General features: G+C 43.8%; 1 protein-coding gene across 1 annotated transcript in view; it reads right to left on the minus strand.

Annotated features, from left to right (window-relative positions):
• Nucleotides 1–25,493, minus strand: part of LOC110493494 (multidrug resistance-associated protein 1) — a 31,663-nt gene extending 6,170 nt beyond the window's left edge. The window contains exons 1-21 of the mRNA XM_021567796.2: nucleotides 24,996–25,493; nucleotides 18,135–18,311; nucleotides 16,874–16,999; nucleotides 14,133–14,270; nucleotides 10,424–10,546; nucleotides 9,201–9,262; nucleotides 8,841–8,972; nucleotides 8,100–8,306; nucleotides 7,035–7,212; nucleotides 6,580–6,741; nucleotides 6,360–6,452; nucleotides 5,430–5,633; nucleotides 2,693–2,839; nucleotides 2,515–2,602; nucleotides 1,826–1,895; nucleotides 1,620–1,746; nucleotides 1,288–1,464; nucleotides 1,002–1,169; nucleotides 597–792; nucleotides 396–477; nucleotides 118–235 (exon numbers count right to left, since the gene is read on the minus strand). Coding sequence (XP_021423471.2) covers nucleotides 118–235; nucleotides 396–477; nucleotides 597–792; nucleotides 1,002–1,169; nucleotides 1,288–1,464; nucleotides 1,620–1,746; nucleotides 1,826–1,895; nucleotides 2,515–2,602; nucleotides 2,693–2,839; nucleotides 5,430–5,633; nucleotides 6,360–6,452; nucleotides 6,580–6,741; nucleotides 7,035–7,212; nucleotides 8,100–8,306; nucleotides 8,841–8,972; nucleotides 9,201–9,262; nucleotides 10,424–10,546; nucleotides 14,133–14,270; nucleotides 16,874–16,999; nucleotides 18,135–18,311; nucleotides 24,996–25,037 — 2,817 coding nt within the window. The 5' untranslated portion in view covers nucleotides 25,038–25,493. The remainder of the gene's footprint in view (nucleotides 1–117; nucleotides 236–395; nucleotides 478–596; nucleotides 793–1,001; nucleotides 1,170–1,287; nucleotides 1,465–1,619; nucleotides 1,747–1,825; nucleotides 1,896–2,514; nucleotides 2,603–2,692; nucleotides 2,840–5,429; nucleotides 5,634–6,359; nucleotides 6,453–6,579; nucleotides 6,742–7,034; nucleotides 7,213–8,099; nucleotides 8,307–8,840; nucleotides 8,973–9,200; nucleotides 9,263–10,423; nucleotides 10,547–14,132; nucleotides 14,271–16,873; nucleotides 17,000–18,134; nucleotides 18,312–24,995) is intronic.
• Between the last annotated feature and the right edge of the window lie 1,056 nt (nucleotides 25,494–26,549).

The following is a 26,549-nucleotide window of genomic DNA, read 5'->3' on the forward strand; positions in this document are numbered from 1 at the left end:
AATGTACTGGAGCGCTCAAATGGGTACAACCTGTATGGCTATGGAGACTTTATCATTTAGTTTGAACCATTTTTAACCATAAGAGGTGCAGTCAAAAATCAGCTCTTCTAGACTCACCCTCCCAGTGCGTGCCTTGTCAACCTCCATCAGCTTTCCCAAGTCCTCAGGAACCTGCTCCTCGTCTATCTCAGACATGGGCTCCATACCCTGCAGGTTAGTACTGTTGGTGTCTCCCCTAGAGAACATAGAGGGGTTTCAGTTAGGTTTTTATTTTTAAAATGCTTGGCATGCTCAATGTGACTTTCTCCAATAGACGTTTATTATACCACTGAATCAATTAGAACCATGATGTTATCAGGAAAAAAGTATGTGATGTGCGCTGGAAATTCACTTACCCAATGAGCTGCTCTTGGGATAGATCTCTTGAGAATGGCATGAAGTCTGTAACACTCAGCCGTGAGCTGGCCCTCCTGGCACCTGCAGCAATGGTACAACATTTTTATTTACATGGTGAATAGCTTGTTGGTGAGAAGCAAATGTTTGTTCATCAATGGCAATAATGACTTCTCCCAAATTTCATTACAATGAGGTCCTACCTCTCTGTGTGGCAGTCTCTGTGACACTCTCTTTACGGTCGTTGCTGGCGAAGGTATGGATGAAGTCTGCAAAGGCCCCATGGCGGCTCAGCAACTCCTGGTAGGAGCCACTCTCTGTGATCTCCCCGTCCACCAGCACCAGGATGAGGTCCGCCTGGGGCAGGAAGCTCATCCCATGGGTTACTAGGACACGGGTCTGGTAGCACAAACCACAGGAGCAGGATTAATCAAAACAGACAATCAACGGAACTAGCCTAATACAAATGGTGGATTTGATTTGAAGAATCTGCTTTTCCATCTCAAAACCACACAAGGAACAGTCGATTACGTGTAAGCTTCTAATATTGATTTCTACAAGTGTCACTCTGACTGTTAATAGAGATCATATTTTGGTCGTAGTTTTACCTTATTTCTTAGCACTCCCTTGGGTCCGATGACTTTGTCGAAGATGTGTTGCCCCACATGAGCATCCACAGCAGACAGGGGGTCATCCAGCAGATAGACGTCAGCCTTCCTGTACACAGCCCTTGCCAGGCTCACCCTCTGCTTCTGACCACCCGAGAGGTTCAGACCCTGTCAGGGAGAACAATCAAGAAGAAGACATGACTCAAGATTCCAGAACATTCTAGAAGACCATTTGATTGACCATCTAGTGAAAATGAGGTGGAATTCTAGAATATTATTTTCACACCTTCTCCCCAATCTCTGTGGAATCTCCAGCAGGCAGGATCTCTAGGTCAGGCAGCAGAGCACAGGCATCCAACACCCGCTGGTACCAGGTCTTCTGCTTCTCACGACCAAACGTAACATTGTCCTGGACCGTGGCATTCTGGATCCAGGCCTGCTGAGGTACATAGGCCACTGAGCCCTGTGGAACATTAAATAGAGGAACATTAGCATTGAAGAAGAAGAACATTGAGTGTAAACCAGACCCTCATAGACAGATTGTAACACTGAAACTGAAAACCTTAGATTCAATATATTCAACTTCTGTTGCTTCCTATTTTAAGAGAACTTGTTTACCTTAATTGAGACACTGCCGCTCCTCTTCTCTGTCTCTCCAAGCATGGCAGACAGCAGGGAGGACTTACCGCTACCCACATGGCCCACCACCGCCACCAGTGAACCCTGGGGTACACGCACATTAATCCTGTAAACAGAGGAGTGGAGTTGAGTCTCTTAACTTAAACTTCAGGACGTGTGAAAATGGGAATACTGTTATGATTTACCTTTTAAGGCATGGAGGACCTTCTTTAGTCCAACTGAACGTTCCGTTGTCTATCAACACACCTTCCCCATCTGAGAAGAAAATAGAAAGAGAGGAGAGAGGAACCATTGAAGAAATACACTAATATTTCCTCTCTGCATACAGGCATAACAGTTTATGCACCCGTTTATGCACCCAACAACTACCCAACGTTAAAAATATAATGTCCTTTTAAGTGACATGTCAAATTGCAGAGTCTACATAATTACAAGAAATCTAAAATTACAGTGTGTTCTTTTTACGAGCTGTCTTAAGGAAGTGTTGACGGATTACAGGCGAAGAAAACTGCTTTTATTTATCCGGAATCATACGTCTGACTGTCTAGAAGTAATTTACATTCAACCACTGGATGGCAACATCCTATCATTACTCAGTCTCCCCAGTCGACCTCGATCACAGGAAGTGACAACATAACATTACCATTACGGGTTCTGGATAGAATGCCATGGATGTAAACAACAAATCTTCAGAGGCTTGTTTTTATTGGTTATGACAGGCAGAGGCAGACCACAGTTCCCACTGGGTAAGAGTTGCTATGAGTGTTTTTGTTGATTAATTGCTATAGGCTGATACAAAGCCCTTTGCTCCACTTGGAGCTAAAAGTTATAGGTCAAGTATGTCAACATACATGGCACCAGTAGGTGTTCTTACCAGTACTCAAAGGGGCCTTGGCTACATTGTCGTCTTTCAGCTCCTCAGAACACAGGTATTTCCCTAAGCGCTTCAGCGAGACAATGGCCTAAAATTCAAAGACATTTTTTTTGTTGAACAGCAGCACAAAACATTATACATTGGTTTGGTCTGTTGAATACTGGACATTGTATTTCACCTGCATGGTAGTGCTCATGGCAAAGGGTAGCTGGCTCAGTGGGGTCTTCAGAATGTTGATGAGAGCCATGGAGACAAAGACCTTCTGGGCATCTAGGACGTTCTTGTCATCAATCAGCACATAGACACCAAACATGGCAAAGGCAATCTGGGGGGAAAAACTAATTAGCATGATTGGGACATGGTGACCTGAAGCTGTAACTGTAACCATCACACACAGAATTCAGCGATGATACATTTCTACAGTGAGGCTTGAAGCTATGGATAGAAAAGAGTAGACCTGTATAGCCGAGCGAACACTGCAGCACGGGTATTATTTACCATGCATTTTCCAGACAATTGTATGTGTTCTGGCTTGTTAGGATGTTCAACAGAGGGTTACATTTATACAAATGTTGAATTTAACTTTTTTCCCTTCTATTTACTTATTTAATTAAATGTTTTGAGAGTTGTGTGTGTGTATATATATATGTGTGTTTCAAGTCATCCTAAGTGGTTGAGGGAGGGGGGGGGGGGACATAAACCTATACTTCCTTTTTTATATATTGTTTTACTATCCTTAAAATATGCATTTTGCATAAGATACCTTAGATAACTTTGGTGGTTCCCTCCAGAATCCCTTCCCTAGTTGTAACTTTATTATGTTGGCCCAGGACAGAGCTCTACTGAGGTTCATTTGAACATGGTAGCATTTCGCTCTGGTCTAGGAGAGGTAGATGCAGCCTTCCAACAGGAGGAAGGCCAGCATAGGGGTCCAAGTTTGTCTTCTGGGTATTTTGTTGTTTTAGCTGTTTTTTATTTTCTTTACATTTTACATTGTACTAACATTCATTTCTGATTACTATGACTACGCCTAATTAACATACTCTAGGCTCCACATGCTTTATCAGCTGGGACGTGAAAGGAATTACCCAGGTGGTCAAGCGTAGCCAAGTGTATGCTCATCTTATGTCCTTAAGTCTGGACATTGTTTTTCTCCAAGAGACCCATCTCCGGTCCAGCGACCATGATGAACTAAAGAGAGGATAAGTAGACCAAATATTTCACTCCAACTTTGGTGCTAAGGCCAGAGGGGCAGCCATCCTTATCAGAAAAGGCACCCCTTTTGTCTCCTCCAAAGTCATTTCAGATACTAATGGAAGATATATTATAGTAATGCGGAAATGGTTTAGCACACAGGTTATTCTGGCTAACCTCTATGGTCTTAAATGGGATGACGCAACATTTTCCTCTGACCTCATCGCAACACTTCCTGACCTTAACACTCATCATTTGATATTGGGCGGAGATTTCAATTGTGTAATGCATCCCAGTCTAGACAGATCCAGACCGAAGCCCAACAATGTAATTTCAAAATCAGGTGCAGTAATCAACTCACTTCTAGAATCCTATAATTTGTCTGATCCATGGAGGAGGAGCAATCCCACTGCTAAACAGTACTCCTTTTTTTTCTCCAGTCCACAGCTCATACTCTAGGATTGACTTTTTCCTGCTGGACAATAGAATTCTTCATTTTGTAACTAATAGCCAATATCGCAGCATCGTTATCTCAGACCATAGCCCTGTCCTATCTCAGACCGTAGCCCTGTCCAGCTAGATATCCGCTTTCCGGACAGTACTGTGTCACAAAGCGCATGGAGACTTGACCCACTACTACTATCATGTAGTGCATTTAAAAAATACACATCAACTCACATTGATGTATTTTTACAGATCAACTGCACCCCTAATGTGTCTCACTCTGCTGTGTGGGAGTCGTTAAAAGGATATCTAAGAGGCCAAATTATTTCATTCACAGTGTATGACGACAAACAGCGCACCAAACGCTTATTTGAGCTATCTCAACTCATTCTAGATGTGGACAACAGATATGCCTCTTATTGGAGCTATCTCAACTCATTCTAGATGTGGACAACAGATATGCCTCTTATTGGAGCTATCTCAACTCATTCTAGATGTGGACAACGGATATGCCTCTTATGGGTGCTATCTCAACTCATTCTAGATGTGGACAACAGATATGCCTCTTCTCCGACTCCTGAACTCTACAAAGAGAGACTGCTACACCAATCAAAAATGTGACAATCTTTCCACCAAACAAATCACTTTAGTAGCCTTAAGCCATTAATCAACCTAGATGGCAGTGACCCCAACCCAGTCACTGACATTTTTGGGTTACTTCCCCTAGACCAGAATGCTACAATGCATCAGGCTCGCCACCTTGTCCTCTTTCACTGGAAGTCTGCAAAGCCGCCCTCCTTTATGCAGTGGGTTAAGGAGGTGGTGTCATCTCTGCCTCTGGAGAAGGTTGGGTACACTGTGCTTGGGTCCCAACAAAGTTTGACTTAACCTGGTCTCCATTAATACAATACCTGGAGAGCCTGTCTTTTACTTAGTGTAACTTGCATAGTTTGGTAAGCAGCCATGTCTGTTCTAGTGGCCATTTGTGCTGATAACATTTTTTATTTAACTTTTTTTCCCATTGGTTTTGTTTCTATTACTGTTTGTTTCTTTCCTATTGAACTTACTTTTATAGATGCCTTGGTGGGTGGGTGTTGTGGAGGGTGGTTTGGAGGCAGGGAGGGAGGGGATGGATGGATGGATGGGAGAATGAGGGGTTGGGGTTGTACTGTTTTTGTTGTCTATAAAGTTTTTGTTTTAAATAAAAAAGTAAAGAGTAGACACTGCTATACTCCGAAAGACCAAATAACTATTACTATTAGTTATATTGTATATACCAGGAAAGTGGATGAGTTGAAGGAGGCGATGGAGATGGAGTAGAGGATCTGGGACTTCTTCAGGGCCTTCAGTTCTTTCTCCCTGTATCCCAGGACCTGCTCCAGAAAGGCCTTCTCCCATGCATAGAACTTCAAGATCTTGATCCCGTTCAGGATCTCGTTCATCAGCTTGATTCGCCCATCCATAAACTTCATCTGTACCTCCTAGGGAGAAGCATTCAAAGACATGGTTAAATAGAAGTGTTGTTGCACCAGCATACCTGTATCTATTACTCATCTCAGGATGGCGCTGCAGTGGATAGTAGCTGTCTTACGGGCTCCTGACCAATTCTGCTATTTTGTGTGTTTTTTTGTCTGACGAAGCCATTGACAAATAAAATGTGATTTAATGTGATTTTATAAACATTGAGTTGTCAGTTACAGCTGCAAATACTTGTCAAGTAACAGCTAATGTTGAGCACTCTACAGAAGTATGTACTTGTTTAATTTAATTAGAATTGTACTCTGTTACAGCATTGAACACAGTTCTTAACACTTAGCAGTTTTACGACGAGGAAACAACAAAGCGTCCAGGAAAGCGGTCAGTGACATTCTACGACTGTAAGTTAGATTAAAACAGGCATTATTGCCAAAACTGTCTGTTGTTTTTCCAAAAAACAAATGAAAAATATAGCCTTTTATAGCCCCTTTTTTTCTGTGGTTGTTTTTCATAAGCATAACAAGGTGGAGACATCCATCCAACCCGCACTCCCACACAGCTCTGCTTCGGCTATGTAAACCAGCTGTGGCATCCCTGACCAAACATGCAAAATCACATTCTGATTCGGCTACTGCCTGGGGTCAAAGTAGCCTGGAAAGACTGTCTGGTCCCAGATCTTTTTGCACTGAGGTCAAAGTGCATATGAGTCTCCTCTTAGGACATGTCCGTACCTGCAGTTTGCTCCTTTTCTTGGCGATGAATCCGTTGAGTGGGAAGATGAGGATGACGGTGGCAATTCCGGCTAGCGCAGATGGGCCTAGGTGCTGTAAAATGGCATCGTTTTACACAAGTCATCAAAAGCAATGTTTGTTATAAATGAGTACCCAAGAAAACAAATGTCCATCATCAATGAGTACCAACAAAAAACAGAAGTGACCGTGCCATCCATACCTGCCAGAGGAAGAAGAGGCAGAGGGCGATCTCGATAGGAGCCAGCCACACTGCGTTGAAGTAAACCACAAAGTCCATGAGCTTCTGAGTGTCGGCTGATACCAGGTTGACGATCTCCCCCACTGTGCACGTCCTCCTGGATGCGCTGTTGATCACCAAAGACTAGAGGAAAAACAGAACAACCTCAAGTTAAACCTCCAGTAAATGAGTATTATGTAACACTTGGTTTCAAGGTTTCTTAACATCCAGAACCTCTTTTTCCAACTTAAATAAACCCTAAACTTGACAATTAACATTTATTTTTCAATGTTTTTTTCTTGGTCCTTGGAAAAATAATATGTTAATTGTCGAGGTATAGTTTATTTACGTTGGAATTTCAAGCCTGCCATTAAGAGCCAATGTTTACAACGTGACGCACAGTCACCCACTGTCTACGGGTTGGCACGACGAGGTACCTTTCTGTAGACCAGTCCCATCACGGCTGTCTTCACTCTCATGCCCACGGTGAAGCAGGTGTACATGTACTGGTGGTTGAACAGGGACTGGAGACAGGACAGCAGGAACATCAGGGTAGCGTAGAAGTAACCCTTCCACAGGGGGGCGTCTTCTTCGTTCATGAAGCCCAGAAGAAGACTGTTGGAGAGGGGATAAGGGTGAAAGAGAGAACATGGTAATATCATACAGTGCTTCCTGTGGATACGTTCTGCTTCATGTTTCTGGAGACTTTCAGCATACTCAACTCAACAGAGTCTTATTCATACTATAAAACATAAGCCTATACACTGAACATGGACACTGTGCCACTGCCAATGCAGTGCATTTAATGGAGTCATAAGCACAGACAAGTTACTGTTCTCTGTCAGCTTTATGTACCCCTGTCATGTTCCTTCACTATCACTGCTTTGCCATGCAGCCCTGTGTGGACTATGATCATTAGTGTGGTCGCAGGGCCTGCTGGTCGACACAAAGCCGTCTCTAGTTGCACAGCAGTGCTCCTCTTGTGGCTGGGCTGGCCTCAACACTTGGCTAGTGGCTCTCTTATTGTGGTCCACCAGAGCAACCTCAGCCTTTCTGCTGTTTAGAGCCTTCTCTTCACTCTCTCTTTCCTACCTTTCTTTCTTTTCTTCCCTTCCCTCCCTTAAGCTAAGCTAATGTCCTTGACTCTCCATGTTGGGACAGAAAGCTGTGGTCTCTGACTCCTTTCTCTTGACCGTAATTAACACTTCCACCAAGCCATGGCTGTGCAACAACAACAACAAGGTTCCTGTCTAGACTGGCATTGGGTGCCAGAGATGGGGTCAAGCATGGCGGGTCCAGTTTTAAGGTTGCTAAATTGACATTTTAGTATGTATATCAATGTAAAGGGCATTGGAAATAGACGTGGAATCTGTCTGACTTGCAAGGGATTATTGTGTCGTGCTGCCCAGTTTACGATGGCTTTGTTTACGATGTGATGCCATGGATTTTTGGGAGCTTAGTCTCCTGTGTAGAATTAACGTCAAACCCTTAGCAATTTTTACCTGAGCACCTGAGGGATGGCAAACATAAAGAAGTCGTGGAAGATGATGCACATCGTCCCAGTAAGGAAGTAAGGTCCCAAGTTCCTGGCCAGTGTCCTCAGCAGACAGAAGCCGGAGCTCTGCTCCTTCTGCAGCTTCCTAAGTATCTGGGCCTGGTCAGGCAGTCTGGAGCCCAGCGCCACGCCTGCCGCTATGGTCTTCTCCTGCCTGGAAAAACAAACAGACAGAGACGACATCTGGGTTTGATGGCCCTACATGTTGCCTGTTTTTAAAAATCTGAAACAAAGGGATGAAATAAATTCAACAACAGTCATTGTTGTTCATTTGACACATCTCCGGTGCAAAAATGTGAAGAGAAGACTTTTCAGCAGCCATAAAAGGCATTATCCTGCTCACACGTGAGTTGATGAGCGCTGAACGCAAGGTTTTGGAATTTAACAATGGGTCTTCAAAGCTAGTGTCTCAACATTACTGTAAGAAGGGGACTTCTTTTGACCTATTTGAAGGGGACTTCTTTTGACCTATTTTCGGACTTAAGTGTCCCTTAGCGAGACAGCTTGTTTTTCCGATTACAACTACACAAGCTCCCCAAGGGACCTCAATCATCTAGAGTTCTAGGCAGACACTATTCTGAAGTTTAACCACAATGTCATTGTCATAAAATTAAGTTAATTGATTCCTCAGTCTCTGAAGCTACTGAATTAGTTTGGCGAGAGTATGCATATTGTAATTGGTTCTTACTGTTGCAGTTTGGCACATTCTGTGGTCCACTCCTCCTCCAGATCAGAGATGATCTTGTCCGATGTGTCCTCTTCCCTCAGGTTCCACAGGTCTCCAGCTTCCAGAGGGGTACGATAACCTTTAACCACCAGCCTGAGGGGAACAGCGATGATACACTAAGTGTGCAAATTAAGAACACCTTCCTAATACTGACTTTCACCTGGTCAGTCTATGTCTTGGAAAGAGCAGGTGTTCTTCAGGTTTTGTACACTCAGTGTATAAGTTATACACAAACACCCACGTACATTATAAGATTTACAGTATAAAAGATTTTTCAAACAAGTCAACATGTTGTTTGAGAGTTTCATTAAACCATCTTACCCAGTAAACCACCAGAAGAGCATCTTCGACAGGAAAGAGGCATCCTTGACTGGACATGGGTTCTGAAACAGATTAGAGGGTGAATGTCACTGACTTTGACCACCATGTAAATCTCTCAATGTTTAAAGGTTTTGGTAAAACATAGGACTCCTCTGTGGCTGACTTTAATGGTTCTATGATGTACTTGTGGAGTCTATTTACTGGATGCTAATGAGTTTAAACAGCATGATGCAGTAAGGTGGTCCTCAGTGGAAACTGCATGTGTAAATAGCTGGAGACTGTGGACAGGAGTGAAGCGCGTAAACAGTTAGAGTTAGTATTGGAGCTAGGGTTGGGAGGAGAATTTGAGGTCCATGCTGGGTGGTAACGTGTCGTCACTGTGGCACCATGCTGAACACACACACCTACACACTAGCAATTTGTGCTCATGCTCGATCTTTGGCAACCTCTCTTCCCTCTACCGCCCCCTCACCGGAGGTCTTACTCTGTCTCTCTCTCTCCATCTCTCTTGCTCTTCCTCTCCATCCCTTGCTTTCTCTGTTGTTGTCTGACTATGAGAATCTCTGACCAAGATGTGGGGGAGCAGAGAACACACTAGGGTGTGGCTCTTACACCAGGCTGTGGCTTCCAGTCCTCTGAACCTCACTACCGCTGACCGACCAGGATAGATGCTGAGAGACATTTAGGAGTTTTTTGGGATAGTTTGTTTTCTTGTTTTTCTCTCAAGAAATGTAATGTCATGTAATGTCATGGACTATATAGGCTTCACTGTAGCTACCACTGCCAAAGTCAGGTTGATAGTCGCTATGGTTGTTTGGTTGGGACATGATTCATCAGTCTTTTTTGATTGGACCGACCGTGAGAGAGTATGATTCCTTAAACCGCATAAATACAGAACAACGTTGGTGTAGTAGTGGTGTAACGGTCGTAGCATGGTTCATGTGGTGTGTGAGTCGTGTGTATGGAATGGACAGAGTAGTCAACACACATTCATTCATTAATTCACACTGTCCTCATAGGAAAGTGGGCAGAGAGAGGAAGTGAATCACTTGAGCTTCCACCAAAAGGGAAACTCAGTGAGTGTGTTGACAACGAAAGTCGAAAACCACAAGATGGATTCTATTCTCAATCCCAGTCTCTGCCCAAGCATTCTCTCATGTTTTGGAAGGAGAGAGCATTTTGGCGGAAGTGAAATATAGCCCACGTTCTGATCTAATGCCTACTTTGACGAGGACGGTTTTTCCCTCTGGAGGCTGGTCAGCGAAACAACACAGGAAGAGCTGGGCCAGTTGGAGTGAGAAGTAGGAGAAAAACGCTGTGTATCTCACAATATCGGTAGTGATACCCTGTTAAAAAAAGAAAACACAGAATATTACATGATTTGCCGAAGTAAATAAAGGTTAAATAAGGGGAGGGTTACTGAGACATGCATCTTTTGAGTTTTAAGACATGGAAATGGGTTGGTTACACACAGTATTGGAACTGTGGCATCAAGGAAATTGTGTTTCAATTGAAATGCTCTGTCCCAACTAGTAAACAATGTATCATTAATTGCGATACTTTTTATTTAATCAGTGTGGGTTTGCATGAGTTTGTAAAAAATGCAAGCTTTTCTTCCCAGATAAAGATTTCAAGATTTCCCATGCTTGAACTCAACATAAGGAACACTATATAGGACAGGATATGGTTATATGCCACGATCACAGAGAGACTCAATAAAGCTTATTTTGAACCGTAAAGCCAAATCATGGTGAAAAACCAAAGTCTTTAATACGTCGCTTTATATAAATGAAGCAATAGTAAAAAGCTCCCTGCAGTCACGCTACAACCCATATCTGTAAATAGAGAGATTGTGGGTGAAGCAGACACAAACCAACAACCCTCCCTCCCTCTTTCTCAATGGAAGACAGCCAAAACAGTGATATTAACCACGTATTATGTGAAATGTGGTTTTCACATGTTATTCTTAACTTATAAGAGACCAGCAGGCCTGTTTTTGATGGCCCATATGTCAACCTAATGTTGACCCGTTTCCCTTTGTGTGAAAGTTAGAGCCATAGTAAACGGCAGTTGGAGTGATTTTGTCATTTTAGTCATTTAGCAGACACTCTTATGCCCTTACAGGAGCAGTTAGGGTTAAGTGCCTTGCTCAAGGGCAAAAGATTTTTCATCTAGTTGGCTCAGGGATTTGAACCAGAGACCTTTCGGTTGCTGGCACAACACTCTTAACCGCTAGGCTGTCTGCCGCACAGGTACGAATTGCAATCTGACAATTGTAATTGCCAGATGCTTCATAAACAACAGGTGTAGATTTACAGTCAAAGGCTTATGAGCAGTGATAGCTTGGCTATGTACAGGGGGTACCAGTACCTAGTCGATGTGCAGGGGTACAAGGAAATTGAGGTAGATATGTACATAAAGGTAGGGGTAAAGTGACTAGGCAACAGGATAGATACACTGCTGCTATTGTCTATTACTGTATGTGATGAATGTGTGTGTGGCGAATGTGTGCGTGTATGTGTTGGAGTGTCAGTGTAAGTATGTGTGAGTGTGTGGGTAGAGTCCAGTGTGTGTGCATAGAGTCAGAAATAGTGCAAAAAGGGTCAATGGAGATATTCCGGTTAGCTATTTAGCACACTTATGACTTGGGGGTTGAAGAGGTACAGGAAGCTTTTGGTCCCAGACTTAGCACACCTGTACCATTTGCCATGCGGTAGCAGAGGGAACAGTCTATTTTTATTACCTTTATTTAACTAGGTCAGTTAAGAACAAATTCATATTTTCAATGACAGCCTAGGAACAGTGGGTTAACTGCCTGTTCAGGGGCAGAACGACAGATTTGTACGTTGTCAGCTCCGGTTACTAGTCCAACACTCTAACCACTAGGCTACCCTGCCGCCCCGTCTATGACTTGGTTGGCTGGAGTTTTTGACAAATTTTAGGCCCTTCCTCTGACACCACCTGTTACATAGGTCCTGGATGGCAGGGAGTTCAATCCCGTACGCACTACCCTCTGTAGCATCTTGCGGTCAGATGCCGAGCAGTTGCCACACCAAGTGGGGATGCAGCCAGTCGAGATGCTCTCAATGGTGCAGCTGTTGAACATTTTAATCATCTGACAGCCCATGCCAAATCTTTTTAGCCTCCTGACGGGGAAGAGGCATTGTCGTGCCTTCTTCACGACTGTGTTATTGTGTTTGGACCATGATAGGTCCTTAGTGATGTGGACACTGAGGAACTTGAAGCTCTCGACCCGCTCCACTACAGCCCATGTGAATGGGGGAATATTTGTCCCTCCGTTTCCTGTAGTTGTTGATGACAACCTCACACTATGTTGCGCCCAGAGTGCAGATGGGGAGAACAAACTAGATCCGGCCGCATAGTGAAAACAGGGTCAGGATGGTATGGAGCTAGGAGTGGGTGGTAATATATGCCTGTAAACATAGGTCAGTTGGTCTGACCAACGAGCCGAGGGAATTGGGTCTGCAAAACCAAACCAAACATGAACTCCGTACACTCAGAGCTTTTACCGTTGCAGTGAAATGTCTCATGTTGAGATACAGGAACTCTCTTCTAATGTTGTTGCTAGTCTACCAGAAGAGCTGTCTCAAAGTTCTTCTCTGAGTTTGTCCATATGATCAGGGCTGGTGGTGGCCACGTCTGTGCACGTTTGAAAATGTGTCCGTCTATACACTAGTGTACAAAACATGCTCTTTCCGTGACAGACTAACCAGGTGAAAAGCTATGATCCCTTATTGATGTCACCTGTTAAATACAATCAGGGTTTTTCACGCTCAACAGTTTCTAGTCTATATCAAGAATGGTCCACCACCCAAAGGACATCCAGCCAACTTGACACAATTGTGGGAAGCATTGGAGTCAACATGGGCCAGCATCCCTGTGGAACGCTTTCAACACCTTGTGCCGATGTATTTAGGCTGTTCTGAGGGAACAAGGGGGTGCAACTCAATATTTGGAAGGTGTTCTTAATGTTTTGTTCTCCCGGTGAATGTGACTGTGTTGAGTGGATAATACAAATACTGTATTTCCCAGTAGGTCGGTCCCAGTAGGTGTTTGCTGGCTGTTCCTGCCTTTAAAAGGGGTGTTGATGTGCCTCTGGTCTGACCCTGGGCTGCCATGTTGGGTTGTCTCACCATCACTATCGGTTTTACCTCAGAGCTGTCATTACCGCTGGCCTAAACACTACGTGTGGTAATGTCATACTGGAGGCGATAAGGATGTGATATGGATGTGTGTGTTTCTAAAAGCACGAATGCTGTTACCGCTTTGACAAATACGAGGACAATGATTGCAGTGTCTGTAAGGAAGAGCCACCGTATGAGAGGAGGAGACAAGAGTCTAGAAATCTACAGAGGCTTTAGGGAGACAAGGGAGACGAGAGTTGGCAGTGTCTGTCATCCGCCCTACCAACACTGCAGGGTTTCCTCTGTCGACTTTGGGGAGGCAATGCATTTATACCCAAGTCATGCTAAGTCTAGACTAGAAAACCCTTGGCTAATTTTGTGGAGTTACGAATGAAGCATAGCAGGTACAACAGCATATCTATATCAAGCAATGCACTCTCTAGTCTCTAAATCTAGACTATGGGTAGACAACCCTAGACCCTAGACAACCCTTCAGACAAACTGGTTCTGTGGGGTCACTGAGTGCAAACCTAAGCAGACATAACAGTCAGGATGTAGGCGTAGCATATTCATTCAAGTAAATTGTTTCCTACGATACAAAATTACTGTGTGTCATGACTGTTTTGACAGGAGTCTCTAACCTACATTCACATAGCTTGTGAGAATAATCTTGACTACTTGTAACATCAGTCATGCAGACACTGAGTAGGTTAGTGCCTGTGTCATCACACCTGCTACTTCTCCCATAGACCATGGAGAATAAAGTAATGTTCTACTACCACCGTACCTCGTACATAACCAGCTGGATCTTTGCCCTTAGGGGCACCAGGGAACACACCACCGCCAGGACCCAGAACAGGAAGAGGAAGACGGAGGAACGACAGCCTCGTATCCTCTCCAACTGGATGATGCATATGGCCAGGACCTGAGGAGAGAGTGGGAGAGTGAGTGAGAGACTGGGAGAGAGAGTGTGACAGTGAGTGAGAGTGAGATTAGTATGACTTGCATTACAACGGATTGTGAAAGTCAAGCGAGAGACCCCTGACTGAGGACTGGCAAGCGAGTCTACTTTGAAACTCAACAACTATTACTTTGAAGATGAAAATGAATCACTCAATAAATCCTTTGTATCAGCATTCACTGTCATTCCCAGTAGTCTCCCTGATAGAAAATAGAAAATATTTGTAAGGATTGGCTTTTGTTGGTTTTGGAGAAAGAGGTTAGATTGGGATTTCCCTGACCACAGGTGGTGGCCACGTGTGTGCACGTTTGAAAATGCTGACTTCCTTCAATAAAACAACAGATGTATGGTACTATGCCCTCCACCCCTCCTTCCTTCCATCCCTCCATCCATGCATTGCCTTTTGCCTGAATTGCACTATATTTATTTTATTTTATTTGTTTTAATACAGGCTGTCATTGTAAATAAAATAACATTCTTAACTGACTTGCCTGGTTAAATAAATGTGTAGTAAAATAAGTAGATAAAACAGGACTGATTCCATGTTTTGGGGCACCACAGTCTATCCGAAAAATGCCTCGTCTTTCCACCGACTGTGTTTTGGCTGTAATTATCTCTGACTGTCTGTAGTTTGGTCAAGTTGAGAAGTCATCTAGCCTCGCCAGCTCATCACTAAAAGGAGAGTTGTGGTTATAGAGTTGCATAATAGATACCATACTGGTTCCATGAGATCTAAAAAACTGTCCTGTTTTTAAGCAACCAGCCATGATTATTTAACGTTTGATAGATCAACAACACCATAGAAACACTTTTTGTATGCTATAGAGTAGAGATAAATATGGTGATTGTTGGGTTCATTTCAGTTTCTACGCCTATTGTCTGACTAGCCACATTGCAGGCAAAGAAACTGCCTCCAGCCTCATAATTACCAGTATAAACTCTTGATAGATCAATGACGCCATAGAAACTAACCTGGTCCCAGATAGTTTTGTGCTACCTTAAAGGTTGTAGTGTGGCAAGACAGCACAAACTGATCTGGGACCAGGCTAGGTAGAAACACTATAGAAAAAGATCTATGCTGTGTGGTTGGATGTCAGGTTCATTTCCCAGTTTCTATGCTGCTTGGCCTGTTGCCTAACTAACCACATTGCAAGCAAGAAATGGTCATTCCCTTCTGAGAGGAACCCATTTCCTTGAATGGAAGTCAGTGGGTAGAACTAAGTCCATTACTAAAACCTAACTCAATTCCCTACCTAGTAATTATACTGGAAGTCTGGGGAATTGGGGTGGAAAAATAACTCTGCGTCATGGTGTCGCTGATTACAGCAGATGGCGTGCCTTGCAAGCAGCTCTCATGGTAGGAAGGGAGAGTAACCATGACCACGAACCGGGGTGAGTCTGGTGAAAAAAATGTAATTCCCATACATTGACTGTATATGGGTCGATGAGGACGAGAAACAAGCAAAATAACGTTGTTTCTTTTGGACACAGTGTTCCTTAGCTTTACGTATGGGAAACCAGAGGGTGGTGGCTGCCATTATGGTTCTGTGTCCAGAAAAGTATTGGCCTTGGCTTTTTATTTATATAGCAACCAACCAATCAACTGTAAATATCATGGCTGGTTAACTGTAGCAAGGTCTTGGATTTTAAATCCGGGTCCCTAATGTGATAAAAAAGTGACCTTTTTAAAAATGGATGCCTTGTGTACCTGGTACAAGAGATGCATTCAGTTTTTCTTCACCCAAACAGTTGCTGATATTGACCTAAGAGTCTGAGGTGACCACAGGTGGGCCAGACTGTCTGATTTGGAGGGACTGAGTCTGTGCAGCACTTGTGTTCGGCCTCTGAGGGAGAGGGGAGTTATGGGTAGAGGGGTCATGGCTCTGTGAGTCAGCTACAGGAGGCACACTGCCCTACATCCGGCCTCCTCCGCTCCTCCCTCTATTCCAACCCCTTGCACCTCTGCCTTTGTCTTAAATCTGACGTTATACCCCCTCACACAGTAGTAAACAGGACTTTATTCTATCTAGCTGGACCTCCCATAGTGCACTGCACTGCTCTCCACCGACGTTCTTCTCAGCCTGATCCCAGTACTGTAAATCAGTGGGGAGGATGATTTGAGAGTAGAGTACAGTATGTCTTTGTAATCATTGTAAAAATTGTCACAGTGTTTATTGACAGAGGTCATGGAGTGCTTTACTTAGCCCCTGCCCTCTCTAAGAGTAAATCAGGAGTAAACGACTCAAACTGCTGCTATACGCATGCACCCCCAGGATCTGCTGTCAGGGAAGCCTCTTTGTTCACGATTGCTCTCTCCATCTACTCTGTCTCAGTATCGCCTCTTGATTTCTCTTCCTTGACGGCAGATCCTGGCGGTGCATTAAAAATATATATCATGTATTTCACCTGCTTAAATAAAGGTAGGGGGGAAAGCAACTCCCAGGATCTACTGTCAGGGAAGAGAAGTCAACAGCAGATACTGAGACATAAACAGTAGATAGAGAGAGAGAGCAATCGTGAAGAAAGAAGCTGAGACAAAGACATTGGCTGATGGTTACAGTACTTACCACAGTCAAGCTGCGTATGATGGGACTGAGGAGGAAGACCATGTGGTTTTGGATCTCATGACTCCTCTCCAGAAGAATGTAGAAGAACTCCACGAAGCCAAATGAGGCCAGGAGGAACCCCAGCACCTGGAGGATGGACAGACACAGGGAGGGAAGCAGAGTGAGGTCTGCAGTACTGTCATTGTGATTGATTCAAATGTTTTGGTTACTGGGGAAACCAGAAACATGCATCTTTAGCACCTAAATGACAATCTGGACTCCAAAGAGACTGGAACTGTCATTCCATATTGTCAAGTTGCATGTCTCCATATTGTAAGTATTTGATATACTTTATACAGACTGAAGTACAACCACATGGAACTTAACAGTGGAAAGTGAGAAGGGACCAATACATTTAAATGTACATGTAACCCTCTTGGAGTGCCATGTAAGCCATCCTATAAACTCTTACGTTCGTCCTGTAAACTCTTACGTTCGTCCTGTAAACTCTTACGTTCGTCCTGTAAACTCTTACGTTCGTCCTGTAAACTCTTACGTTCGTCCTGTAAACTCTTTCGTTCGTCCTGTAAACTCTTACGTTCGTCCTGTAAACTCTTACGTTCGTCCTGTAAACTCTTACGTTCGTCCTGTAAACTCTTACGTTCGTCCTATAAACTCTTACGTTCGTCCTGTAAACTCTTACGTTCGTCCTCTAAACTCTTACGTTCGTCCTGTAAACTCTCCATGCTTTCTTGAGTACTCTCTAAACCTTCAAGGCTTTTCCCCACTGATATCCCCTCCTTTTGCTCACTAAGGCATGAAATTGTCCCCGGCCGGCCCTATATAAACACTAACCATGTGGTGCTTGGTTTTCACAGTACTTCACACTCATATTATTTTATGGCAGATATGGTTGGTGCACTCGAACACTCGCCTGGTCTTGTATAATGTTAATGGCCATGCCATGTCTACTCTTGCGGTTTGGTTTAAGGCTGGTCTTAAGGCTCAGGACTGATTGGTGCAGGCTGGTTGTACTTTCGGGTTGATGCGTTGCACTGAATAACACTACAGGCGCATCCAGCAGTGTGTGGGTACTGGGTATCTATTTTTCTTTCATGACTTTACTTTTTGTACCCTGCATCTGCAAGTCACTGGATGTGCTTATAAACTCAGGCTGGCTTGGCTCATAGAGATAGAATGACTAGAATGGACAATTCAAGTCACTGTTCTGTGATCAGTGGACCGACCGCTGACCGTATTGGGATTCTATGGGTTGGCTCACCGTCTTGGCAGTGCAGAGAGTGGAGATTCGGATGCATCCACAGTCATGGCAGTAGAGTTTGAGGGCGTAGAAGGGCGCCAACAGCCAGAGGTAGACGCACGGGAACCAGACCAGCACCGTGTTCTGGAAGCACTCTGTCAGGTCCGGTTTGTCTGTGTACCACGTTCGATTCCAGTCCTGGAAAAGACAATGATAGACCAGTTAATATGCAGTGTAAAATTAGGATGGTAGAGAGCGGAGGAGTAGGTTTCTGCACCATTCTCTGCACTGAGTAGAAGTCATTTCTTTCTTGACTCAATACAGATTTACATTTATGAAATGGAGTATTGTTCATTGTTCATTTTAGGTACAGAATTTCTCATTCAGTCTCTGAATTGGCTGTGATCAAATAAATACAACTCAACCAATTTTCCTCCAAGCTTCGCCTACTGTACTGTCAACTTGAGGAACGTCAACTTGATATATCAGTCTAACAGTTTACTTCTGTCAGGGTATTAGCCTGCTTGAAGCAGGGCTGAGTCCAGTCCAGAGAAACTGGACGCTGGTTACAGTATAATGTCCCGGTCTGTGTATCTAGGCAATGGAGAGTGAAACCACAGCAAGTCAACATAATCTGTGCGCGTTGGTTGGATGGTTGGAGCTTGGGAGTTTTTCGTCTTTTTTTTCTACAGAGCTGAGTCAGTCCTGGAATATTTTAACCCACGGCTCCACCACGTTTAAAAACTTTCCCCTTTGGAAGGGCGAAGTCAGTCAAAATATTACAGTACATGATGACGATACAAACCCACTTAGACGACAGTGGGATGTATTCTGTTTGTGCCGAACGAAGTGTGTACTGTTGGCCGAAGTTGCCAAATCCACATTTCCAGATTGCATCATGCAAGCCTGCAGCCCCCGGCGACGGTGGGCTGAAAAGGAAGGAAGTCTGACTGTAAAAAGCACCAAAATACTCTTAGCCTCTAAGTGCTCTGTTGTACTCTCACCTCTCCCTGTTTATCACCTCTAAGCCCTCTAACGAGGGGCTGGGTGTCTGGCTGCAGTTTGGAGGAGCTAGAGGTGCCTGCAGAGTCGCGAGAGGAAGTGGGTTTAACTACTACGGTCGGCTGGACTTGTTGAGTGGCGGCAATGCAGCATTGTGAAACACACACACACACACACACACACACACACACACAGCAGCTTATAGCAGCTGGGCAAGGCAGACTCCAAAGGGCGTAAGGGAGAGTGACCACAATTCATAACAGCTGCATGTTGGTTCATTACGCAACAGCAATACCAAATGTGTTACTATACTAACAAATGTGTTATTAATTTCAGTTAAGTTTATCCATCCCACATGAGACTACATAAAATACTCCAGATCATGTGTGAGGAAATTCATCCACCTACTGAATATTTTGTCAGTGTAACAGGTATTCTTCTGAAGTGCTAGATGGCTATTGACTCAATGAGTGGGAGTCTTTTTCACAGTCTCTCCTTGGCTCCAATTTAGGCCTGCGAACAAACACTTTTCCAACTTTTATATAAGAATCGTAAGTTGTCAAACAAACTCAAAAGCTTTTTCTTGGTCACCTTTCTCAGCGTTTTCTGAATTGGCAACAGAAGCTTCTTCCAGACCTTGGTTTGGATGGAAATGGAAGGTCTATTTTTACCTATAAAACGTAGTGATGTGAACTGAGGAGAGAGAGCCTGCATGGACTGTGTTGTGCACCTTTCATTTATCTGAGAGAAATGATACATTCTGATTCCTTTTTGATATCATTCAATTCCTCACTGTAATACTTTACGTCACTGCAAGCATAAATGTGTCCAAAGATCTCAACCATTAGTGATAGTTAAATTGGATCTGTTCATTGTCATTTAGAGAATGTTGTAATTGTCTCGACAGGACTGTTCCTCACTGCCTTTGTCACGTCTCCCAAATTGCAGAGTAGTTTTGATTTAAAATAATGTTTTCAAAACATGTTGAATTGCAGGGTTTCAATACAATCCCTCCAGTTTGCAGAGTAGGTGTTCTCTGAACCACACCTCTCTTGCTGAATGCAGGATTCTCTACGTCAAATTGTCTTTATCCACAATGCAAGATAATAACATTTGATTGGTAGGGGATGAAACAATTATCTTTTCACCTTTCAGCTCTTTGACCAGAACTGTTACCAAAGTAAGATTTATGTTGTTGATGTAGCCGCACAACTCTGAAGGGCCCAGGGACATACGTTGCCATAGAATTACTACATATCCGTTATCTATTCTATGTTTCACCTTCTGTAAATGTTTCATTTGGATGTTCCAGAGTTCTCCTATTCACAACATTCTGTTTTATGTCTTGTCCCACGTTGGGAACTTTGTTAAAGAGGCTGCTGGCACAAGATTAGGTCAGCCACCTTTGTATACAGTTAGATTGGTGAGCTCTGAAGGTACATCGACTGATAATGGCCATGTTTTTTTCTGGCTTTGTTGGCAATATAACGGTTATGGCATGTTACTTGGTAGCAGATTGTTCTAGAAGTAGCAGACTGTTCTATCGATGAAATCACAATGTGTTTGCATGTCTATTCCTGAACAAGACTGATATGTGAATATCAGGTGTGTGAAAGAGAGAAAGAAAGAGAAATAAAAAGAGAGGGGGAATAGAGAGAATGACACAGGGAGAGAGCGAGAGAGGTACAGAGACAGAGAGCGAGTGATGACAGGCGATTGACCGATACCTCTCTTCCTGGATCAATGCCATTCTCCAATTTTCAAATAAAAGTACACTTACATCAACGATAGTGTGTATCTGAATTTGGCTGGCATGTGAATAGCAGGTCTGAGTGATAGAGAAAGAGGGGGGGACGGTTAGAGAGAGAGAGAGAGAGGACAGGGGGATTGACTAATGGCTTTCTAGCTGGATCAGGGCCATTCTCACATTTTTTTAATCCAGATACAGAATGTGGAGCTTTGCTCCTATGCGTACTATTAGGGATTACCGGCAGCTGTCCACATACTGATTGATCCACATGCTTGGCTGTACCTGATATTCCCAGATATCCTTACATTACCTACGGTAGCATCACATAGGATGCTTACGCTCTTTGAGACTGCAGTTCTCGTGCTTAGCGTGGTGTCACTATCCATGCCATCATTCTACTTAGATTAGAATGCATGTCCAATACATTGATTTCTTCATTAAGTGGTATGCTAGTGTGGATATTGGAACCTCGTAGCCTAAGGTGTTTCTTGGCCAGGATTATTCCTGTCTGCCTATGTGCCCTATGTGCACCATAGGTGTCTATGGCTCTAATGTAATTTGAGAAAGGTCCATGCATACTGTGCAACTGTACCTTCCTTGTACAGCAGAGAAGTCTACCTGGAAAGTCTTCAGTAACCTAACTTTGAAAGTGAACTTTCGGAAACGTATGCCTGAACTCTGAACTTACTCTACGCCCTGTAGGTTTAAATGTGTCAATATGTGCATGCTGGGACAGTTTGAACTGAACTCTTTCAGGACAATAAAGTCAACCACCAATGAGCACCTTATAGAAAATTGGCAGAACGTTAGTAAAAAACACAATCCTACACAGTACACACTACTCTGCCAAGATGCATTTATCCCTGCAGAACAATACATAGTCCTGCCACAATAATTGCATGATACACTATATGTACAAAAGTATGTGTACATCGCTTCAAATGAGTGGATTTGGCTATTTCAGCCACACCCGTTGTTGACAGGTGTATAAAATCAAGCACACAGCCATGCAATCTCCATAGACAAACACTGACAGTGGAATGGCCTTACTGAAGAGCTCAGTGACTGTCCCATTTGGCACCGTCCAACAAGTCAGTTCATAACATTTCTGCCCTGCTAAAGCTGCCAACTGAAAGTGCTGTTATTGTGAAGTGGAAACGTCTAGGAGCAACAACAGCTCATCAGCCGTGAAGTGGTAGGCCACACAAGCTCCCAGAACTGGACCGCTGTGTGCTGCAGCATGTAGCGCATAAAAATCGTCTGTCCTCAGTTACAACACTCACTACCGAGTTCCAAACTGCCTCTGGAAGCAACGTCGACTATTCTTCGGGAGCTTCATGAAATGGGTTTCCATGGCCGAGCAGCTGCACACGACCCTAAGATCACCATGCACAATGCCAAGCGTCGGCTGGAGTGGTGTAAAGTAAGCCAACATTGGACTCTGGAGCAGTGGAAACGCATTCTCTTGAGTGATGAATCACGCTTCACCATCTGGCAGTGTAACGGACAAATCTGGGTTTGGCGGATGCCAGGAGAACGCTACCTGCCCCAATGCATAGGGCCAACTGTAAATTTTGGTGGAAGAGGAATAATGGTCTGGGGCTGATTTTTATTTTTCTGGCTAGGCCCCTTAGTTCCAGTGAAGGGAAATCTTAACGCTACAGCATACAATATTCTATATATTCATTACTCTTCTGGGAAGGCTTTCCACTAGATGTTGGAACATTGCTGCAGTGACTTGCTTCCATTCAACCACAAGAGCATTAGTGAGGTCAGCACTGATGTTGGGCGATTATGCCTGGCTCACAGTCGGCGTTCTAATTCATCCCAAAGGTGTTGGATGGTGTTGAAATGCTTATGTTTCTAGCTCCAACAGTACAGTAATACCTAACAGCACAAAACAATACACACAAATCCCAAAAATATCAGAACGAGCAATGTCAGCGTCCAAAATGGTGTGTATAGACCGTATGGACAGCATATGAACAGAAAAGGTGTGTACAGCAGTAGTTATATGGGATTCGATGACTATATACATATGGCAGCACTATGTACATAGAGCAACTGTCTATAAGGTGCAAAGTAGAGTACTGGGTGGGAGCCGGCTAGTTGTGACTATTTAACAGTCTGATGGCCTGGAGATAGAAGCTGTTTTTCATTCTCTTGGTCCCAGCTTTAATGCCGCCGACAGGAAGCTCTCAATGTTACATCTGTAGAATTTCTTCAGCCTCCTGAGGTTGTTGCACTTTCTTCACCACTTTCTTCACCACTCTGTGTGTATGGACCATTTCAGGTTGTCAGTGATGTGCACGCCAAGGAACTTGAAGCTTTAGATCATACCCCAAAGACAAAGATCATACTCCCAAGACATGCTATCCACCTGTATCCGAATACCTGAGACCCGAGCGGGTCCGGATCCAGAATTCTAAATTATGTCACGGGTCTGGGTCGGCTCTGATATGATTGTCACGGGTTTCAGGTAGGTGGATGAGAGAGAGAGAGAGAGAGAGAGAGAGAGAGAGGAGCATGTAGCTTGTTGTTGTTGGCCAATCATAAGTCAGCAAAGCGGCAATAGGCTACAGTCATAGAGCCTCTGTGTGTGGCAAAAGTTAGGAGATATCTAATCAATGGAAGATGGAATTAAAATGATGGAATTTTAAAGTTAAAGGAGAAGGACATGCTACAGCTACCAAGAGCCAACATGTAGACTTCTGCTTAGTATTCTGAATGGAGTTGTTGTTATTTGTAACTGTAGGATGAGAAAGCGTGTGCACTGCAGCCTCAATTAGCCTAGCTAGCTAAAGTTAGTTAGCTTTAATAGCTTCTCCTGGTTTGATGCAGTCAAGACAGGTACTACGTCATCATGTTGGATGATAAATAACCTAGCTATGGCAGCTATTAGTCTACTATAGTGCGAGTCGGCTTGTTGGTTGCCGTCTCTCGTCTCTCACTCCCTGCTCCCTGTGTCACTCGCTCACAGTAAGGCCCCTCCCCTGCCTAGTAGAGCGGCACCTCTCTCTCCCTCCTCTCGCACTTTATCAGCTCTGGTTAATAAATTAGCTTAACAAAGGACTTTTCTGCTGCTCCCATCACTTGGATCAGACCTGTTCAGGATTATACCAGGTCTATACGGAAAGGGTTTAGTTTTCCTCGGGTCACTTTGGAATGGATCTGTATTTATGCATATCGGATATGGGTGTGAAATCCCCAGGTCCATTTTGGAATGAGTCGTTTTGGACCCATAAAGACCTCTATTGCTAACCTCTTACCATTACCAATAATAGGGAAGGTTAGCATTTATTTTTTTTGGGGGGGGGGGGGGGTATGATATGTATGCCTCTGTAACTTTCTCACTCATCATTATTCATGATTCATTCAGGATTATCCGTAATCATGGTAGCATCCACATTTTCCATTGTTATTTACTGTAAAAGCGAGACCAAATGACACAGTACATTATTTACCATTGATATCTATTGGGCACAAAATAATCTGAAACATAACCAAAACAAACTGCAAATGCATCCCACAAGTTTTGCTGCATCATGTTATGAGTATGCTTGTCATCGTCAAGGACCCGGGAGTTTTGTTAGGATAAAAATAAATGGAATAAAGCTAAGCACAGGAAACATCCTAGAAGAAAACCTGGTTCGGTCTGCTTTCCAACAGACACTGGGAGACAAATGCACCTTTCAACAGGACAATAACCTAAAACACAAGGCCAAATCTACACTGGAGTTGCTTACCAAGATGACATTGAATGTTCCTGAGTGGCCTAGTTACAATTTTGACTTAAATCGGATTGAAAATCTATGGCAAGACTTGAAAATGGCTTTTTAGCAATGATCAACAACCAACTTGACAGAGCTTGAAGACTTACGCAAAAAGACTCACTGCCAAAGGTTTTATTTGTCATACATTTTTAATCAATGTAAGAATTTTTCTTCCACTTCCACATTACATAGTATTTTGTGTAGATCGTTGACCAAAAATGACAATTAAATCCATTTACGTAAAGGGGTGTGAACACTTTCTGAAGGCACTGTATTCTAAATAGATTTCAAACAGTTGACTACAGGTACTTGCTCAAACAAGTGAACTTTTGAACATGAGGTCCATCATGCACTCACCCATAGAGGATCCAGGCCACTGAGTTCACAAAAGGCATCCATCCACTCCCCTTCTCCTTCCTCCTCACTTCTCTCTGGGGTACAATATCCCTTCTCAGGATGGGCACAGGTACTGTATGAGTGAGAGAGAGTGTCTGTGTGTAAGACTCCTTTTTCTGAAGTAAAATATCCCTGCTCTCAGGTGTAGGCTAGTCACTCAGTGTGTGTCAGTGTGAGACTTCTCCTCAATGAAGGCACATTGTGTGTGTCTGTGTTTTAAGGTACACTGTGTGTGTCTCTGTGTTAAGGTACACTGTGTGTGTCTCTGTGTTAAGGTACACTGTCTGTGTCTGTGTTAGTATAATGCTGTGTTAGCCACTCAAGTGTTCTAGTGTTCAAGTCAAGTGTTCCTCTCTCTCTCTCTGACACCTTGTGCTCTCTCTGTGCTCCTCCAGCAGTTCTGAGTCCCTCTCTGTGTCTCCGCTGTTTATGAGTGTGTCTCCCTGTTAGGTGGGTGGAAGTATTTCTCTCTCTCTGTCGCTCTCTCTCTCTCTCTCTCTCCCCTCTTTTTCTCCAACGTCTGCTGGATCTTGATCAAAACACCACAACTTGCTACTCCCCCTTGATAGGATGGCAGTCTGTTCCACACCCAGAAACACTCCTCTCCCCCCTCTCTCCCTTCTCCCTTCCTCCCCTCAACACCCGTCCTCTCCCTGTAGTAAAGTAGCAGCTTTATCTCCCTCTGTGACCACGATGAGTTTTGTTTTTGCATTGACACAGTTAAGTAGGTGCGATTTTCAGAGTTCAAAGTTCATTCCTGGCCCCTTGCTTGTCCTAATAACCTAGATATGTATGTACAGCTGTTTGACATCTATGTAAACAAAGGACCATGGGAATGCCATGAATTTCCTACCAGCATTTAGGTGAGAAACACTCAGCAAGAGCAGAACAAACACACACACACATATATCTATATATATGTATACACACACACACGCACAGTGATGATTTATTTGAGTGTAGTTCATAGCCGTGCCATGCCACTCTTGCTAACCACACACACACACACACACATACAGGCAACAGTAGTCTATCAGTGCCCCAGCCAGCATCATGGAGTTGACACAGAGAGAGAGGGTGTTATTTCTGAGATATATAGCCATCCATGATGTTGTGTGGAATGCAGCAACTTACTGATTCGTTTTTTTGGGAGTGGATTCTGAGAGGCGATTATGGAGTGTGTGTGTGTATGAGGAACTTTTGTGAGTGTATATGCGTGTGTGCTTGTTCATGCATGCGTCTGTGTGTGTGTGTGTGCATGTGCATCTGTGTGTATGTACTGTACATGTGTGCTTGCTCATGCATGCTTCTGTGTGTGTGTGTGTGTGTGTGTGTGCGTGCACGTGCGTCTGTATGTGAGTTTGTTTGTGTGTGTGTGTGTGTGTGTGTGTGTGTGTGTGTGTGTGTGTGTGTGTGGGCAGTGTGTGGGGCAGTTATTGTGTGAGGAGAGTGCCAGATGTGAGGATGAGTAACCCTGCAGCACTTCACTTTCCTCCGAACCTCAGCCAAACCTTT

The sequence above is a fragment of the Oncorhynchus mykiss genome, chromosome 17 (assembly GCF_013265735.2).
Source record: "Oncorhynchus mykiss isolate Arlee chromosome 17, USDA_OmykA_1.1, whole genome shotgun sequence".
Classification (NCBI taxonomy): domain Eukaryota; kingdom Metazoa; phylum Chordata; class Actinopteri; order Salmoniformes; family Salmonidae; genus Oncorhynchus; species Oncorhynchus mykiss.